The sequence below is a fragment of the Ochotona curzoniae genome, unplaced genomic scaffold (assembly GCF_017591425.1).
Source record: "Ochotona curzoniae isolate NIBS_2020 unplaced genomic scaffold, NIBS_Ocur_1.0 scaffold_3223, whole genome shotgun sequence".
Classification (NCBI taxonomy): Eukaryota; Metazoa; Chordata; class Mammalia; order Lagomorpha; family Ochotonidae; genus Ochotona; species Ochotona curzoniae.
In genome coordinates, this window is record NW_024467108.1 from 13739326 (window position 1) to 13753406 (window position 14081).

The window sequence follows — 14081 nt, forward strand, 5'->3', positions numbered from 1 at the left end:
TGTGTAATGGAGACTATCATATTCATATGTGAGGATACAATGCAATATGCATCTCTACTTGCAGATTAAAGATGGACTCCCAATAAAACTGTTAAATATATCATGATAATGGGATGCTGGACTCTGCCATTGTCCATGCCCACAATGAGCGCCTTACAACTGTTTATGAAGAACTATACTACTGTATTAATGTAGGAGAAATCAGTGAAAGGAAGGAGCTCTGGGGTGGAAATTAAGGAAATCCTGGGGCATATGGAACTGTACCATAAAATAATAAGAAATGAAAAAAAAAAAAGAAATATAGAGTTGTAAAATTTAGGAAAAGATATTAAATGTAGAACATTGCCTTACCTGTAGTAAGTGCTAAACAAATGTGTTAGCCATGACAACAACCTCCTGTATGGGAGAGGGAAAACCGGAATATATGGCTGGATTTGTGTGTGGGTGGGATTTTAATCCCAAAGAAATGTAAAGGGACTTTTAAAATATGGAAATGCAGGTTAAAAAGCATCCCAAAAGGGATCAAAAGGCAAATTTACTGTTTCTTGGTTAAAAGACAAAGGTTATCAAAGTGAGTTGCCAAAACAGAAGACAAACGTGTGATTTCCAACAGAATAAAACCTGAAAGAAATGATACCTTAATCCAGTTCAATGGCTGGGAACCTTCTTAGCCTATCCTGGTTTCAGTCTTATAAATTCCTTTCAGTCTTATCCAGGCACCCCATTCCACCACCCGCACCTGTGGGTCCTTCCTAAGTCCCCTATTGCTTCTCCCTTTGGCAACAGGTTCTTGCCAGCCTTGCCCATGGTGATGCCTGGGCGTTGGGCGGGGGATGGGCCCCTCTTCCTTGCTCGCTCATTGGCTCTTAGTCGGCTGAGGCGGGTAGTGTTACGTCGTCGCGCCGGCTATAAAAGGGAGCGCTTGTGACGCAGAGCGCTGCGGCGCGGGTATTGGCTCCTGGACGCTCCGCACGAGGCGCCTGGCCACGGTGGAACCTAGTGTCTCGCCCCACGACGACCATTGCCGCTCCAGGACGCGCTGCTGCTGCCGCCGCGTGTGTCGCCGCCACGGGCCTGGCTGTATGATTAGGCCACAGTTGTTCATGAGGATCCCTTTCTGTGGTGTTCTGGGTCACTCATTGATGGAGTTTCTGAAGGGCCCTGGAGATTACTGCCAAGCACAGCACGGCCTTCATGAGGACAAGTGAACTTTGGGAAGGCATTCCCACACCAGCAGGACGTCCCCATTGGCTAACCCGTACACAGCTGTCTTGAATTGAGAGAAGCAGCAGGTTTGACAAGAGCTCTGAGCCGGATGGGGTAAACTTCCGGTTAGCAGTGAGTCCGGGACCTGCTGCTGTCCCTCAGGCAACTTGTTCTTCTGTTGTCTGCCGCCTTCATCTTTGAAGCGCTGAGACTTTCAAGTGGGGGACACAGAAGTGTGGGCTTGAGTTTGCGGACATCCTTTTGGTCTTCCAAAGCTATTTTACTTTCTCTGTGGGCATACTGAGTGTTAACATGCCTCCAATGAACCGCCCAGCTCCTGTGGAAGTCACGTACAGGAACATGAGATTTCTGATTACGCACAGCCCAACCACGGCAACCTTAACCAGATTTCTAGAGGAGCTTAAGAAATACAGAGTGACCACAATAGTAAGAGTGTGCGAAGCGACTTACGACACTGCTCTTGTGGAGAAGGAAGGCATCCAGGTTGTGGACTGGCCTTTTGACGATGGCTCGTCACCTTCCAAACAGATTGTCGATGATTGGTTAAGACTTGTAAGCATTAAATTCCGTGAAGAACCTGGCTGTTGTATCGCCGTTCACTGTGTTGCGGGGCTTGGCAGAACCCCAGTGCTGATTGCCCTAGCGTTAATCGAAAGTGGAATGAAAAATGAAGATGCAGTGCAGCTGATTCGACAAAAGCGACGTGGAGCTTTTAACAGTAAGCAACTTTTGTATTTGGAGAAATACCATTCTAAAAGGCGGCTGCGCTTTAAAGACTCCAATGGCCACAGAAACAACTGTTGCGTTCAATAAAACTTGGCTGCATGATGCTATTGCTTGTAGGTAGAACTCGAGATGGGACCTATTTTATCGCATCTTTTAGGCAACATCTTAGTAAGTCTAATGGAGCTTCCACAGACATATTGGAAAACCATAAGCTTAACAGAATCACAACCTGTTTTGCTTAGTATTATTCTATGCCAAAAAGAATATATATGCACATATAAGGTTTAGTGAAATTAGATGCCAAGAGACCTAGGTACCTATGTGTACATTTTCAATATTATACAAAATTAAAATTCCAGAAACTGTGAACTTTGCTACAGGCCTTATATCATTTATTTCTGAAGTCATTTCAAGCATTGCGAATAGAGTTTGGGTATTTGCCTGCTTCGTTATGTTCACTATCCCACATGTGTACTGGTTTGTGCAATGACCAATGTGGTTGTGTTCTTACCAAGTCTTCTGGTAATTGTTTAGTCTTTCTATAATCCAATGTGGTATTATTAGGAAAATTTCTATTTTGAAAAATTAACCGCTGGGTAAAAGTTCATGCAAAATTCACACTGAACAAGAACAACATGGGTTTAATGTCATCAGACAAAAAGGTATTACAATAAGGTCTTACAGACAGAATTTGTCCTCCACACCAGCATCTGCCAGCTGATGCTGTGGCAAAGCCCAACCAATCCACACCCACTCTGACTTACGCATGTACCAGTAGGAACAGTTAACTTAGCCTGCCTTTCCCCTGATCCCCAGCTCACATGAAGCCAACAGGTGTTATAACCCTGCCTGGCCTGATCAGTCCCCATCCCAACTCTCATGCTCAAGAGATGGAGTTGTGTTCCAGCAGGGGAACCCCATGTATCTCCCTACTGGTTTTGCCCCCTCCGACCCTGCGTCTCACATGTGCTGATTGGACACTGCAGCCTAGTCTGGTATGGCCTGCCTCTCCTCAGCATTTGCCAGTGGGTGTTGCAGCCTGGCCAAGCCCAGCCCACCCCCGACTGCAATTCGTGCTGGTGGGGGCTACAGCCTAGCCGAGCCCAATTGGCCCCCCAGTTTTGGCCCTAATGTAAACTGGGTTGTATTGCAATCCAACCCGGCCTGACCCACACTCCATTTTGGTGGTATGTGCCAGGGAGTACCAATCCCTGGCCTGGTCTGGGCTGCACACTTTTGTGGTTCTTGCATTCACCTGCAGGGGCTGTGTCCCAACAGAGGAGTGTCCATGCTCCACCATCAGAAGCTCTCCCAATGCCAGATCTCATGCCCATCGGTTGGTCTTTGGGCCAACCCTATTTAGTCCACCTCCTGTCCTTGTAGGAACAGTAGCTCTTCCTGACTGGCCTTCAACCATTCTGATCTTTACTGTTGGATGTTATAGCCTAGCCAAGCCTGGCCCACACCTACACACAGCTCATACATGGCTCAATAGGGGCAGAGACCTAGCCCAGCCAGTCCTCCACCTACCCTGGTTCTCATGAGCACCAGTTGGTGCTGCAGCCCATACTTGTACCCAAGGACACTGCAGCCATATCCAGACAAGAGAGCAGCCCCTACTCTGGCCTTTGCACTCACCAGTGGGGACCACAACCCAACCAGGGTATCCCCTTAGCTCCCAACCAGGCCTGTTCCCAACCATAGATCTTGTGCATGCCAGTGGTTGCTCTGACCCAACTTGGCATAATCCCTCACCTGTCTTGGCCTTTGCGTTTGGATGCTCTAGCCTGGCCTGACACAGCTTGCCCCCAGTCCCAAATCTCACTGGTGGTACTGGAACCTGGCCCTTCTCAGTCTCTCCCATCCCTTGCTCATGCAAACCATTAGGTGCGACAGCCTAGCCTGGCATGACCTGTGCTCCAGCCTGGTTTCTGCACTTGCCAGTTAGCTAAGGTTTTCTTGGCCCTGCCCAGTCAACCCCCCTCCAAAACCAACCCATACATTTGCCAACAGTTGGAGCTATCTTGCCCATCTTGCCTGACCCCCAGGCCTGGACTATGTACTCAGCAGTGGGAGCTATGTTTCACTGGGGGAGCCTCCCAATTCTCACTTGCTCTACTTCCAGACCCAAATGTCATGCACACCAGCTGGTGCCAGGTCTTCACCTAGTATAGCCTGCCCCACCATCTTGGCCTTGTATGAGCTGGTGCATGTTGTAGCCTGTCAGCCCCACACCCTTTTTTAAGATGCACATATGGGTGCTGCAGCCTGGACCTGTGTTGGCAGGGTTCATGGTCATATCTAGCTCAGCAGATCACCATCTCAACTCTTTTTTTTTTTTCAATCCTCCACAATCCCCTTTAAAAGGAGGTGGCATTTTGCATTACATACATGAATGAAACTGAAACAAAAAACTTCAAACTCCCCTTCTTCCTCCAGCTTTATTGGAATAGTTTAAAATTACCTTTCTATTTTCTAGGACTTCAGTTGCTTTTTCCATCTGACTTTTAAAAACTGATTACAGCAAATGAAACACAGTTGTCTAAGTGATATAGTATACAAAAATAACATCTTGATTTCTGTGAAAACACATTTCTCTGCAATTCCTGAATAGCCCCAAGTTATGCCAACCCTGGGCATCGATGTCTACTCTGGGTTTTAGAAGTCTTTGCAAACATGTGTTCTATACCTGTGCCATCACCATCTGTATGTGCAGCATCAACTCTGTGATGAAGTGGTTTAGGCTTTGATCTCGATTTCTCTGACATAGCCACCAACATGCATGTTTCTTTATTTTGTTTACTCCTACTCAACTGTATGTTCTGTGAGGGCCTGATACAGATGTTACTTGATGTTATTAAGTAGCTACTGAGGTCAGACAATCCAAGGCCATCATTATGCTAAAATTAAAGTTATTTATGGAAGTTCATAAGCACTTCCAGAATTGGTTTTACCTCCTACATGGGAAGCTCAGCATGGGCGTACTGGCTGGACTCCACTCTTCCCATTTATCAGTCCCTATTCACCAGTGGCGCAGAAAGGGGGTTCTTTAACAAAGCTTTATACATAACACCTCTACCAAACTAAACATAAACTTTTTTTTGTAGTTAAATGTAGGAAGTCTTTTTTTTTTCCACCCCTTTCCTCCGTTTACATGGCAAGTAAAGCTCACCGGCCTGGGAGGAGCCTCTATCTGCCAACCTTTGGCCAGTGAAGAGGATTCAGAGAAAATAATACAACCATCAATCAGAAAAAGGAGGGGTGACAAAGGAAACTAATTAGGTTGTGGCCTCGATCGTGCATTCCCGTGCAAGGTGCCCCGACTCGCCACAGTGGTAACAGCTGACTTCGCTGGTCTTGCTGCAGTTGATGGCTACGTGGCCAGTGTCACCACACCTATAGCACTTCACCTTGGTGCAATCTTTCTGAATGTGTCCAAATTCTCCACACGAATAGCACCAATGCTCATCAGCATGGTCACAGTCACGAGCCAGGTGGCCCGGTTTGCCGCAGTTGTAGCAACACTGCTCCCGCTCTCTCTTGGGCTCTTTGCAGTCCTTGGCGATGCGGCCACCTCTACCGCAGTTATAGCAGGCATCCTCTTGAAGATCACAATCCTTGGCAAGGTGGCCAGACTCACTCAGGTGTTTCTGGAAGAGACGAGGAAACAAACTGGAAACCTCTATCCGAGGTAAAACCACCTCTGCCACGGCTTCTCATCCCACGACCACGCAGTGGTCTCCTCCAGTGGGGCATTCCTGGGCCCAGTTGCCAGATTGCCCACACTTGAAGCACTCGTTGCTACTCATGGCTGCGGGTAGATCTCTGAAATACTCAGGTGTCGGAGCGAGCCCGCGGCAGCGGACACTCAGATGCAGCCCCGGAGACGGCGGCTCGCCAGGCAGCGGCTGCTTATCTTCAGGGTCCTTCCTTGCCTGCGCCACACGTGGGTCTGCACCCATCTCAACTCTTGAGCTAACCAGCAGCACTTGTATTTCCACAGGGTTTGGCCTACATATGCCCCATAGAATCTACCCCTGGACCTGGTTCTCTTGTGTGCTGGTTAGTGTCATGGCCCTGCCTAGTGTGACCTGTCATGTGTTCCAACAGTCAGGCACTGGGGTCTAACCCTGCTAGATAGGCTCCCAGCCCTAGCTTTTGCGTGGACTGGTATGTGGCGATCAACAATGTTCCATGCTAACAAGCCAAACCTGGGACTCCCATGTAGGCTGGTGCATCAGTCTGGCCCATAAAGATGTTTGTGTCTCTCACCTCCAAATCACTAGGTCTCAGTCCCCTTGCTTACCTGCAAGTATAGTGGTTCTGTCTTTGGGTGTCCCTCAGGATTCATTCCTCACCTATGTGAACAGTGGCCTTATCTGTGGCACTCCCTAGGCAGTAATTCTACATCCCCAAGACCCCAGAGCTTGTCACCAAGCTGCCAGTGGGTAAAGCCTGGCACTGTTGGTGCTCTGGCCACCTGCAAGCTCAAGATTTGCCCACTGCCTCGCAGTGGCGGAGGGGAAGCTAGGGGCCCCAACAGGAAGCCTGGTTTGGCACAGATTACCCCAGCCACAGCCATGTGGCTGGGAGATTTGGACACCCACGCCTCTGAGGAGTTACCTGGACTCCACCAACCAACATGGTGGTGGTGGGAGGAGCTATGATCCTGAGCATGCCCAGAGCCACACGAGCTCTGCGACCAGCATGCTCGCTGTGGATGGAGGAAATCCTCGGACCTCAGGTTTGGACAAGCTCAGGATTTGCCCACTGCCTGGCAGCGAACGGGGAGCTAGGATCCCCAGCGGGAAGCCTGGCCCAGGGTGGATCCCCCCGCGAGTCAAAGTCACGTGGCTGAGAGATTTAGACACCCTTGCCTCTGAGCAGACGTACTTGGACCAAGGAACTTCTTCTGGGTCTCCCACATAGGTGCAGGGTCCCAAGGTCTCTACTTCTTTCCCAGGCCATAAGCAGGAAGAGCTGGATGAGAAGTGGAGCAACTGGGACATGAACCGGCACCCATGGGTGCATCCCGGTGCATTCAAGGCAAGATTTAACCACTAGGCTATCGCACCAGGTCTGTAATTATTTAATTTTTAAAATATAACTACAATATTGATTGCCACACATGTATAGTACGTTTTTGAAGTCAAATAGTACTTTGTTCCTTTTTCAAAAATCTATTAAATTTTTTTTTAAGTTTTTTTTTGAAAAAGTGACACAGAGAGAGGGGAAAACACAGAAATTTTGCATCAGCTGGTTCACTTGCTTGACAGCCTCAATCCCTGGCGATGGGGCAGGTTGAAGCCATCATCTGCCACTTTCTCAGGTGATGAGTAGGAAGCTGGATCAGAAGCAAAACTCCAGGGACTTGGAACTATATCTGTATGAGATTCTAATATGGTAGATTTCCCTACTATGGCACAATTCTGGCCCTCAATCTTTTTTTTTTTTAATTTTAATTTTTATTTGAATGAAATAGTTACGGGAAAGAGAAGGAGAGACACAGAGAGCTATATCTTCCATCCAGTGGTTCACTTTGCAAATGGCTACATCAGCTGAAGCTGGGCTGGATTGAAGCCGGAAGCCAGGAGCTTTCTCTGGATTTCCCATGTGGGTGCAAGTTTGCTAAGTGCTTGGGCCATCCTCCACAATTTCCCCGGGGATATCAACAGGGTGCTGGATCAGAAGTGGACCAGCTGGCACTCATACTGACATCCACATGAGATAACAGCATTGTATGCAGATTAACCCACCTCCCCATGGTGCCAGCCCCACATTTTTTACTTTTTGAAATGAGGAAGAATAAAAAAGTTTTATTTTGTAGGCTGTTTCCCTCTAGAACATAGAAATACAACTTTCTGCATGATCTTTTTGTTTTACAATGAGTTTTTTACATTGACCTTATATCTGACCACCTTTATAAATTAGCTTATGAGTTTGATAGAGTGAAGTATGTGTGTATGCTTTGAGATTTTCTACATGTCTGATCATCTTATTTGTGAATAAATTCAATTAAAAATTATTTTAAGCCATGATGGCTTTAATTTCTTGCTTTATTGCACTGGCTAGAACCTCCACATTGATTAGAAGTGTTAAAAAACAGCATCCTTGCCTGTTTCAAATCTCAGGGAAAAAGTATTTATTCTTTCACTATAAAATATGATGCAATGTTAACTTCTTATTCCTTATTAATCCTTGATCAAATTGAAGATATTCTTTTCCCAGGCCACAAGCAGGGAGCTGGATGGGAAGTGGAGCAGCCAGGACATGTACTGGCACCCGTATGGGATCCTGGCACTTGGAGGTAGGGGATTAGCCAATTTAGCCGTTGTATTGGGCCTATATTTATTTTTATTTTAAAGAGTGGAGTATGAGAAAGAGAAACTCATCTTCCATTGGCTGGTTTACTCTTAGGGCCTACAACAGTCAAGATTGGCGCAGACAAAGGTCAGGAGCCAGGAGCTGCATCCAGATCTTCCAAATGGGTGGTCAAGAGCCAAGTACCATCATCTGTTATTCCTTAGAATGCACTGGCAGGGAACTGAAGCAGAAGCAGAGAACACTCCCAAATAGGATGGAGGCAGCACACAGGGTAACCTGGTCTTTTGTCCTCAAATCTTTTCTTTCATTGATCTCTGATTATTAATTCTGCATAGGTGAATTAGAAAGACTTCATAGGTCGTTGCATTTGAACTCCAAGGATGCATGATTTCTCCAGACACAAACGGTGGTCAACTGAAAATTAAATGATAAAGGGAAGAGAATGGCAGAGAGCCTAAGCCTGTACAAGCCTGTATAGGACATAGGCTTGAATGTGCAAATGCTGGATTCTGCCAAGAAGTTCAAACATAAATGAAGCTAAGAACTGTAATATACTTTTTATTTTTTGTCTTTATCAGTATATCTGAAGTTTGTTCTTTTCAAAGAAATATTTTCATTAATTTTCCCCATTATTCTTTTATTTTACATTGATTATTAAAGAGGTTGCATTAGTCTATTTTATGTTGGAACAGTATTGAAGCTGTATACTTTATAAAGAGTGGTTTATTAAGTTTACAGAGTTTCTCTTAAAAAAGATTTATTTATTTGAAAGACAGAATTTGCAGTGAGAGAGAGAGGGAGGCAGAAAGAGATCTTTCATCCACTGGTTCATCTCTCAAATGGGTGCAATGGCCAGAACTGGGCTGGTAAGCATCCAGGAATAAAGAGCTTCTTTTGCATCCTCCGTGTGGGTACAGGGCCCCAAAGACCTGGAACATTCTCCGCTGCTTTTCTAGGCACGTTAGCAAGAAGCCAAATTAAAAATGAAGCAGCTGGGACCTGAGTTTGAGCCCATTTGGGATGCCAGCATTGCAGGCTGAAGCTTTACCCACTACAACACAATATGTCCCAGAGCTCAGAGATTTGGAAGTTGAAAATCTAAAATCAGATGGTCTCAGATGAAGTCCCAGCTAGCTATGTCAGAACAGGGCAAATTGAATCATGGTGGGATCCTCATCCCAGGAGAGGAAGCCAGATCCAGTCAGGTGGCTGGACTTCTTGTTTTTATAACCTACTCTTGTGGGAATGCAGCACTAGTTATCTTTTCTAAGGACCTAGTAGTCCATCTACTCTGTCACTGAGAGGTGGTAAATGGGACTTATTCATTATTAACATTGGGGACCCTGGGTTTGAAGTGTCAGCAGAATTATGCCCCAAGAATAGCATTTTACTTCCTTTACTATACATTAAAATTAAAGATCAGAAGCTGCCATCCCACGAGGTCCTAGCAACTCCACAATGTTTTTGCAAGGGGTTGCAAACTCTTCCTCCACTCCAACTCCCTATGGTCTGGGATCTGCTGGACATGAGAGAATGAAAGCTTTTGCTGAACTTGACCTATAAAACACATAGAATGGATCACTTATAGAATGAGTATTTCCTATAGATGATGCCTGGGTTGCTCAATTATTCCATTGAGTGAAGGATGAAAGGCAGAGTTGTTTCAGAGTCAGGGAATGAAATTTTAGCGTCCTTAGATCTCCCCATTGTACTCATCCTTTCACTGCTGTCCCTCCTCACACCCTGACACGCTGATCTTTCCTACCTACATTTCTCCAATTTTCCATTTAATAATATCTAAAATGAGTGTCTAATCAATATATCACATAACAGTAACCATTCCTGGCTAGCGAGCTGTCTGCAGTCACTCAGCCCTCACAATCTAGTGGATCTTAAATGCTACATATTCTCTGAAAGAGACTGAACTCTGATGTTTTCTGTGCTTTTTGGGTAGAGATGGTGCTCTCAGTTCTCTTTTCCCCATGATTCCTACTCTTCCTTCGCTTTTGAATCTCCTTGTAAAAACTATTCCCCCTAAAGTCTTCTATGTCCTCAACTCTCCCTTCTCTGAGGGTCCTCGGCCCCTATATGTACTCCATATGTGGACTTGCCACTTTCTTTCTAATCGCAATATGAGTTGTCCAATGATCTCTTCAAGATCCTGAGCTCCATAAAGATAGGATTCTTTATAGAATTTGCCACAAAGCTTAGCCAGTCACTTGCAACTAATGGTTTGAAGTTCAAAGGAAAAAAACACACACAACAAAGATGACCATTTTGGAATCAGTTTGTATTGTGGGTGTTTCTCTGGTCTTCATCCAGCTCCACGGCAGCCCTTGAAACCGTATCAGATTGTCTGAACACTCATGGCTTCCTTCGGCCAAGTGTAGCTATCCAGTGTGAAGGAGTCATAGTCTGGAGTATATACCAGTGATCTCACAAAAGCTTCCTTGTCCTTCGGCTCCGGGTAGTAGGAGGCCAGGTTGTGTTTGTATGCATAGTCGAGGACCTAAGGATAAAGCATGTTTCACAAAGGAAGTGCACCAGGGGAACCTGTCTAGCAGCTTGGGAGCCTGGAGAAGCAGACTATAACATACCTTGAGGAATCAGCCGTGTCTCATGAGTTGTGGCCACCAAAGCCAATGGATTGGAGGGATTTTAAGATTTCTGACTTTATAAGCAGTGATGGCACAGAGAAATATAAACTGGGCCAGGGTCAGGAGGTTTTAACCTAAGTTTGACCTGTTTCCAACTACTGTGGGTCCTCAGTGGTGATGTTATCCTTGTCAAGCTTTAGTTTCCTCACTTGTAAACCAAGATTAATAAAACTTTGCACAGGAGTGATGAGAGATATAATTGGGTAACATATGAAAGGATTTAGTAACTGTTATTTTCTTTTTCCTCTCCTGGGTATGAGTTAGATTGAATGAGCAGTCTCAGGGCAATGTTCTCTGAGTGTTAGACTCAGCTTTAGAAAAGCATGAATGTAAAAATCCCCAAAAGGAAGGAACCTGTGCAAAAGGAAGGAACATAGTGCAAAGCTGCACTATGACCTGAGCAGTTGATGTTGAGCGCTAATTCTTAATCTGGCTCTGGACAATTCATAGGAGTGTGCAATTGTACAATGCATTTTCTGAAATTACAAAGTTATTACAGAAATGTAAAATATTCACACTAACAAAATAAACCCTTATGTATTCATTATCTAGTTTCAACAGTTATCAGTGTTGGGTTAGTATTTATTGTACCACATCTTGGTTCTTAAAAAGATCCGTCATCTCTACATAATTCTAGAGTCTGGACTGTTCCATGAACCTGATCATCCCATGACCCAGCCATTATGGGAGAAAGGGGAAGAATGACCATATACTCTGGCCAGACAGCCACACATTTCTCATTACTCTTTTACCAGTACTCTGGGAGAGGAGAGTTGCTGGCTCCTTTAGAAAAGAAAGAAACTGAGGCTTAAAAGGAAATTAAGTAATTGGACCAAAGTTGGTGCTATTGATTATCAGATCTGATTCTCCAAACCCTAGGCTTTCCCTCGATACTGTGCTAATAATACTGGTCTTATGAATGGACACTTTTGATTGACTAAAGCATATCTATACACATTCCAGCCCATGGATTTTGGTGATGTTTTGCCTAATGTTTTATTTGAAATCCAGATGCTTTCATGGATCTGGTCTGGTGGGTGTTGGAGGGCAGGGCTCAAATTGGAGGTAGGAGTCTACCATCCAGTCTTTGGGTCGTGTTCAGTACAACCCCTGGAGCTGAGCATATCTCCACAGTTGCCAGCCCCTTACTGCTCTAAGGTCAGAGAGGGTGGAGCCTCACTACCCACAATGCAGGGTTAGGTTGCCTCTTACTTTGATAGCAATTCTCAGAGACACATCTCGGATGGTGCTGAGAGGTGGGTACAATCTCCCTTGGGATAGATGGTGCTCAGAAACCTCCTGGGCAATTTGCTAGGGAAAAAAAAAAACAGCAAAAAGAACAAGTTAATGCCTTCCCAGAACAAGTCCAACCCATCACCTCTAATGTTTCTAAACAATCGGCCTCAAAGGAATAGCCAAACCTCATTGTCCCGACTTTGCCATCTTACAGCCTGAGGAGAGTGTAATGCTTTGGTGTGAGCAAGGATACACTCTTTCTGTACCATGAAACTAGCTTATGTTTGAAACAACATTCTAAAGGAAAAGCACCAAGATCAAAATCAATACATTCGTGGACTACAAAGCAAAGATTATGGGCCTCCTTTTGACTGGTTTAACCTGTTACACCAGGTTCCCTGTATCCCTTTCTTTCTGGGTTATAGCCTTCTTTACATGCTTGGAACCTTCCAAGGTAACCGCAAAAGTGATGTTTTCTGTCTTCAGGGCTCCTTGAGCTCTCCTTTCCAGCCCTAATTCCAGTCCAAGAAAGGACTGTCCTCCTCTAAGTGGATGTATCTGATGGGCTTATCTGAATAAACCCCACAGGAACACTCCGGGGAGGGAAATTCCCACAGCTTCTCTCAGGTGCAGAGTCTGTTTCTGAGGGTCAAGCCTCATTCCTAGCCTCAGGGACTGGGGCTCAGCCAGCCTTGCACATCAGCCTCTTTCATATGTAGTCTCTGCGTCTGCTCTCAAGTAGTCTGGTGTCCATTTTAAACCCCGGGGGAAGCTGAGAATGGTGTGAACTAGAAGTGAAGAGGTATAAAAGCTGGTCTTGCATCAGAGTTGGCAGTCATTAAGTAAGTGGAAGCCTCCTCCCTTCTGTCTTCATACTACGTTCTCTTCTGTCCTTTCCATTCATTAGTTCAAGCATTTACTGAGCTCTGTGGTATAGTGGGATCTTTGCTAAGAGCTTTGAAGAAGCCATTGTCTTTTGCCTCATGGGAACTGGTGTCAGTGGACAATATGCAATAGTAATTATAAACAGAGAGTGAATGTGGGGAGATGGGGATGTAAAAGCATAAAAAGGCAGGTCCTGTCTTCCATGTACAGGAAAGGTTTCCCAGAAGTATCATAGACTAATAGCTGAAGAATGAAGTACAAATGACTTAAAAAGATGAAAGAGAATAGCATACACAAGTGTGGAGGTGAGAGAACAAGATGGAGTGTAAATGCAAGACTGAAAGCAGCACATGGGTTGGCCTGATGGTGTGGAGAGGCTAAAAGTGAGGCTAGAGAGGAAAAGAAGGCTGGTGATGCAGTGCCTTGTGTTGGAGTCATGGGAAGGAATTGGACATTATCCTATAAGGCCCAAGAAGTCACACAAAAGTGCTTAATAAGTAGGCAGAGGAGGGGTTCCTCTGTAGTTAATGGGCATTACTTGAAAAATGATGGAGATGAACTAATCCACAGCACTGGGGTGTGGGCAGGTGGGTGTCGCATGGAGTTACACAGGAAGGGTTCAGAAACAATGTGCAGGCACAATAGGAAAATTTGTTCTGCTGACTCTAAGCAGGAGGTGATTCTTCCTATCTAGTGGGGATTTCAAACAGCTCTGTCTACAGTCATAAGGCAGGAATACCTATCATGTTAATGAGAAGATATGCTAACACAGAATATTTCAGGAAACAAGGATAGTGGGCTGTGGACAAAGTCATAATGGGGGTGCACTGGAGGTGGCTGGAATGCCTTCAGGAGACATTAATTGGGAATATTGTGAAGTCAGTGTTCATAGACCAGACGTGGTAAGAAGGGACCTGGGACAGGAGGCAGTCTTCTGTGGGACTCACAGAAGTGAATCCAGACTGGGAGACATGTATGCCAATCCCATGTCTGATTGATTTCATGCTCTGCAAAGGAGAAAGAAGC

At 45.4% G+C, this 14081-nt stretch overlaps 2 protein-coding genes and 1 pseudogene across 5 annotated transcripts in view; 1 reads left to right on the top strand and 2 right to left on the bottom strand.

Moving 5' to 3' along the window:
• The first annotated feature begins 1457 nt into the window (after positions 1-1457).
• Positions 1458-2049, top strand: LOC121145444 (protein tyrosine phosphatase type IVA 1-like). 3 transcript variants are annotated; one of them, XM_040964287.1, is made up of 2 exons: positions 1458-1641; positions 1711-2048. In XM_040964287.1, exons 1-2 carry the CDS (start codon positions 1519-1521, stop codon positions 2038-2040), a joined length of 453 nt encoding a protein of 150 aa, XP_040820221.1. In that variant the 5' UTR covers positions 1458-1518; the 3' UTR covers positions 2041-2048. The 3 variants fall into 3 exon arrangements, with proteins under 3 accessions (XP_040820221.1, XP_040820220.1, XP_040820219.1); XM_040964286.1 differs by having other exon boundaries at positions 1458-1854; positions 1912-2040; XM_040964285.1 differs by having other exon boundaries at positions 1458-2049.
• A 2326-nt stretch (positions 2050-4375) lies between these two features.
• LOC121145234 lies at positions 4376-5893 on the bottom strand (annotated as a pseudogene). Its single transcript, XR_005881993.1, has one exon. The product of XR_005881993.1 is annotated as a cellular nucleic acid-binding protein-like (transcript).
• A 4656-nt stretch (positions 5894-10549) lies between these two features.
• ME3 (malic enzyme 3) overlaps positions 10550-14081 on the bottom strand; it is a 163747-nt gene continuing 160215 nt past the window's right edge. Inside the window, exons 13-14 of the mRNA XM_040964089.1 lie at positions 12147-12245; positions 10550-10786 (exon numbers count right to left, since the gene is read on the bottom strand). Coding sequence (XP_040820023.1) covers positions 10625-10786; positions 12147-12245 — 261 coding nt within the window. The 3' untranslated portion in view covers positions 10550-10624. The remainder of the gene's footprint in view (positions 10787-12146; positions 12246-14081) is intronic.

Bases quoted from the DNA above. Each gene is read 5' to 3' on its own strand.
- LOC121145444 (XM_040964285.1), top strand. From the start codon at position 1,519: ATGCCTCCAATGAACCGCCCAGCTCCTGTGGAAGTCACGTACAGGAAC.